General features: G+C 29.7%; 1 protein-coding gene across 3 annotated transcripts in view; it reads right to left on the bottom strand.

The window, feature by feature from the left end:
- LOC106464943 (dysbindin-like) overlaps positions 1-4,396 on the bottom strand; it is a 23,981-nt gene extending 19,585 nt beyond the window's left edge. For all 3 annotated transcript variants that reach the window (XM_013925116.2, XM_022392757.1, XM_022392758.1), the window contains exon 1: positions 4,252-4,396. In XM_013925116.2, the coding sequence (XP_013780570.1) occupies positions 4,252-4,310 (59 nt within the window). In that variant the 5' untranslated portion in view covers positions 4,311-4,396. The remainder of the gene's footprint in view (positions 1-4,251) is intronic.
- Positions 4,397-5,382: the final 986 nt, after the last annotated feature.

Here is a 5,382-nt window from a genome sequence, read left to right as displayed (position 1 = left end):
GAAGATTAAAGCAAGTCACCTATCTCAGAACATTCATAATTCCAGCTACAAAGTTTAAATTTTACACAATTACACAGTATATGTGTATATGTGTATATATATATATATATATATATATATATAACATAAGAAGGCCATCAGGGTTATTCATTTCAACCATCTATTGATAAAAAAAAAGATTAAATATCAACTTTCCCATTCATATATACATTTAACAAAAATAATTCAAACTTAATTACACAAACCACAGAATCAGACAAACCATTTCAGAAGTCCACATATAACCAAAAATAATTCTGTCAAAGAATGAGTCCATATAAGACTCTTCTTGTAATTGTTTGTATTTACAACTTTCTTGTTTCATCACTCAGATAAATCGCTCACAGAAAACTAATAATTGTAAGCACTGTCATCAAAAGACAAAGCTTCCCAAGTCTTCATGGTTCAGCAAAAAAAAAACAAATATTAAACTTTGTACCTTTCCAAGTAGTCTAACCTACTTAAACTAGATATTATTATAGGCTATAGCTAGCTAATATATAACAGTAACCAAACTGGCTAATTATGCTGAAACTTGAATATCCAAAATGCAAAAAAAAAAATTGTAATAAATGAGATTTATCCAGCTTTAGAAAAATAATGTAGTAAAAATTTTCAGGTCCTTAGCTTTCATGCAAGCCTTGTATAAAAATTCATTCTTTTCAGCATCATATTATATATATATTCTGTATATCCACTTGGAAAATGATGGTTGTCTTTACAGAGCTTCATGACATATATACATGTAGATTCAATGTTCAAAAACATTTTATTATTTTAGTTTGAGTTACTTGCATCTAAAAAATAGTACATGCTAATTAAAAGCCAGGTTGCCTACTGCTACATAGTTTAAGTTTTTCCATGATGCTGTTTCATTATAACCATTTAATCACACTTTGTAGAGCTAGGAACGAAACATTTATTAGTCAACTGACCAGTCCAAGCAAATCTTCTCAAGTTGTAAGTGTAGTCTTATCAGTGCTTCAGGGAGATTGATGATGGCTGCAGCATGTAAAACTGTTGTAAAGCTTATTAAGGTTTCACTTAAGTCACCAATTTGGCACTAAATTGGCAAAAATGACTTACTACATACAATTAACGATCATCAATGATGGTAGAAGTGACTGCTTGGTAACCTCTAGAGTACAGTGTAATAATCTGTTCCTTCATTCTTTCCATGTTGAAATTATTCTGGTAGTACAAAGACCAAAGTGTACACAACATCCAAATGTGGCTTTGCTAATCTTAACCAATATGACAACAACCCTCTGTCTTAAATTTAAAATTCCTACAATCAAAATTTGTATGCTTTTTTTTCAATATGGCAGAGGAATTTTACTTCCCTTTATTACACCTGTATCCTTCTCTTTTATCACAACACCAATTTTTGATCTTTCCAAATTTCTATACCCCCAAGAAAATAACTTAACATTTTTCAGTATTTACATATTACAGTGAAAGAAGTTTCTCCAAATCATTGATATAGATAAGGAATAGCATAGGTCCTAAAACAAACCTTTGAGACATCATTAGTTAATTTTCCTGAATTAGAAAAAAAATATACTCATTTGGCACCACTCTTGTTTTATTCACAATATACTAACTTTCTATATACTCTGTACTTTTTTATTAATTCTGCTCCAATTATTTGAATTATCTAAGTAATCAGAACATTACCAATATGATTTATCATTATTTTGTATTAATTCTAGGTTACTCTGCTTAATCAATTAGTGTCACAACTCATGAAAATAATCAACTAGTCAAAATTAGTATTTTCAATTATTCTAACTATCCAAGTCTCATGTGAGAATAATCAGTTAATGAGCCCAACAATAAATCAATTATCAAATTCCACTAATTGTTAAGCTCTATTACATATCAATGACTTGCTTCAAACAATGTCATATGTAACATATTATACCATTAAAAGGTCACAATAGATATTTTGCTCCCTCTAAGTTGTCATATTCATTAAATTAAACTAAACCAAATGAGAAAAAACACACCTTAAAACCAACCATTCTAAATCAAATATTATCAAGCTTACACTTTATATCCCTAAAATTAACTGCATCCAACACATCCAAGGCAACCAATTCCAAATGCCAAACACCCTGTTACTAAAATAAAGCTATCTTAGCTGAAGATAACCTCTTCCCTGCCAAAATTTACGTGTCCCCTAGTCTTACCATTCTCACCATTAAATATGAAAAAAGGTGATGCATCAACAATATCAATTCCCTTAATAATCTTAAACTCCTCACTCAGATCCCCTCTAACACTTCTTTTTTCAAGAGAAAACAAGTTCAGAGATCTTAAGTTAACCTATCCTCATACAGTAACCTTTCCATCCCAGGTATTATACTAGTAGTAGTAGTAATAGTCCTCTAAATCTTTCCAATAATTCAATGTCTTTTCTAAGATAAGGAACCCAAGACTGAACACAATACTCCAAACTTGGGCTAAACAATTATAACCTCTGTGGTATATTAATATACAAGTATACAGGAAAGTAAACTTTTTGCTTCACTATCAATATAATTAATCTCTTTTCCTTAGATTTGCTAAAATCCATCACAAGATCAACAGTTTGTTCTTGCTTCTATCTAAATTCAAGCAGTCTCCCTAATAACTTAATTAAGTGCTTACCCAAATATATAATTTCCAAACATACTTAAATGAAGCCACAGTCATTGCAAATATATTTTTCCTTTACCCTTAAATACATCTCACAAGTTTAACCAGTTTAAATGTTAACTGAGAGACTCCACTAATTTCTTATTTACATGTAATCCTTGCACTCTGCTAAAAATTATATTATCTGTCCAAAATTACCTGATGGTATAAATCATGAAAGAACATTCAAAATTTCCTATTCTTAATGCTCTGAAATGTCTCTTTATATCTAGTTTATAACTCTTAAATATCTGCTATTTCTAACATTTTAAAATTAAATACTTAAGGGGGAAAAAATTGTGCTTTTCTAAAAAATTTAAGATTTCCAATTGTTATTGGATGTTTATGAAGACTTGTAAGTATTTGAATTGTGTAGTGTACAGAATACAATCAAAAGCATTGATGTTATTGAATGAAATATGGGTAACAATTTACATACAGTATTGGCTATGTCTTCAATACTCTTGAATTTCAGTTCCCATAAGATATAACTAACCAATGTGGTACTTAAAAACAAAATGATCAGTTACAGTACAGATTGATGGCAAAATAATTAAATTTTGCATATCAAATAAAAATAAAGTTAAAACAATCTAAAAAATAATTTCCTGTGTCTGTACCATACAACTTTACAAGTTGACCTCATTACATACTGAAGTTTTGTAAAACAGTTATACTGAAAATTACAGTGAAATGAATAATGGACTTTGCATCATATTATTAATGTTACTGTTAGAAAAGCAAAATAGTCAACATAATTACTGAATTCAAATTCAATGTCGAGGAACCCACTTTGAGACTAATAATGGTTGGAGAAGGCTTGAATGGATAATGAAGAAAAACTTTAATATAAGTTTAACATAACAGCAAATGTACAACGTTTCAACAAGGTTTTGTCATCATCAGGTACAAGTAATTTACACTGACATGGATATATATACAGTATTGAACAAAGAGGTCACATGACCAGATACTGTTGCAAAACTTAGAAGACTATCTTGGCACCCCGGGGTGTTGGTTTAGAGTAGGGTTGTTTTGTTCAATTAAAATGTATTCCTTGATTTTTCGTTTGTTTATGTTGGGTTCTTTGTTTAAAATGACTGTGTTTTTAATAGATATACTATGATTTTTGAGTTGTAATGATGAAAAACATGGGATGGTTTTTTATTGTGTTCTGTCAATCTGGTTTACAATTTTCTTCCTTTTTCTCCGATGTAGAATTCTGGGCAGTTATTGCATGTTATTTTGTAAATGACGTTTGTATTGTGTGATTCCAAATAATTTTTGTTTAGTAATGATTTTAATTTAGGGCCAGGTTTTGTGAGAATTTGACGTTGACAGGAATACAAATACAATACAAATATTAATACAACTACTACACTACAGTATACAATTTGTTTGCTACATTATAATTTATAGCACTTGTATTGATATTACTATTACAATAGTACTAAAGTCTAAAGACACTACTAGTTGTACAAGTGCCACTACTACAGAAACAATAATTTACACCTGGACGATTTTGGATTTTACCTTGAGGTCAGGTCATGTTGAACATTAATAATTTTATCCTTTAGATTTTCAAACATCATTTTCTTTTTCTTTTGGTTTTTATTATACTACTAAGTAATCACGTCGTTAACTTAACAGCTCATCAACCAAAAGTTAGTGTTGCCATCTACTGGATAGTAAAGTAACTCACATACTGAGATCTAATTTGTACGAAATTTGATTTAATAGTCAATACAACGTGCCATGCTACAGAAATAACTACCCTGTTTATCATTAATTTAATATCAAATATGTTGTATCAATATATAAGTTATTTGTTTTTCAAAATTAGGTCTTTAATATCCTAGTTAAAAAAATTAATAAATTTAGACCATTGGACCATGGTCTATCAATTATGCACAGTATGGACAACCTACTTCAAACCTCAAAGCGAATATTTTCGTGCAGTTTTTAGTTTTTTCTTATATAACAAAGTTTATTCTTATAAATTGAAAAGAATGAACGTTAAAATCCTGTGTCAATCTTACGGTGGACATTGCGTAGATCGTCACTGTGTAGTTTCGCACAAAAAATAATCGATTAGTACAAATTCTCTTCAGTAGTATTACGTAAATAAATGATTATATCGCCCAACAGAAATTTATAGACTTTTCATTTCATATACCTAATTGGAGAGAGAGTTCATGTATTTATAGGTTTATAGCTAGCTCCATTTCTCAGATTTTTTCGCTTTTCAGTGGATAAAAAAAATAAAATAATAGTTTATTTTACACAAGATAATTTAATTTATCGTGTGTGGTATCCAAAGGTTTACTTTATTTCTACAAGTTATATTTTTTTAATATTGTTACGCCTCTGTGTTCGTTTGTTAATTTTCCGTAAAAATTCTTTCCGAAGAAGCTGTAGCGATACAAGTCCTTTCTTAAATAAAACTAGTTTATTTTTTCTCAATACAACTTTGAAATACACTTAATTTCCACAGTCACGCTATAACATAAACAAACGCTATAATTCACAAAGAACGAACGATTCACGCGCTTGACTCAATTGTCATCCCTATCTCTGTCTGCAATTCAATTCCCTTTGTTGTCGTCACTTCTTGGCGGTCTTATATACAAGAATACCGACACATCTAAGTAAACACTCGAGGCT

This window comes from Limulus polyphemus, unplaced genomic scaffold, assembly GCF_000517525.1.
Source record: "Limulus polyphemus unplaced genomic scaffold, Limulus_polyphemus-2.1.2 Scaffold1790, whole genome shotgun sequence".
Taxonomy (NCBI): domain Eukaryota; kingdom Metazoa; phylum Arthropoda; class Merostomata; order Xiphosura; family Limulidae; genus Limulus; species Limulus polyphemus.
Note: the sequence above shows the minus strand (reverse complement) of the source record. Positions and strands in the feature narration are given on the sequence as shown.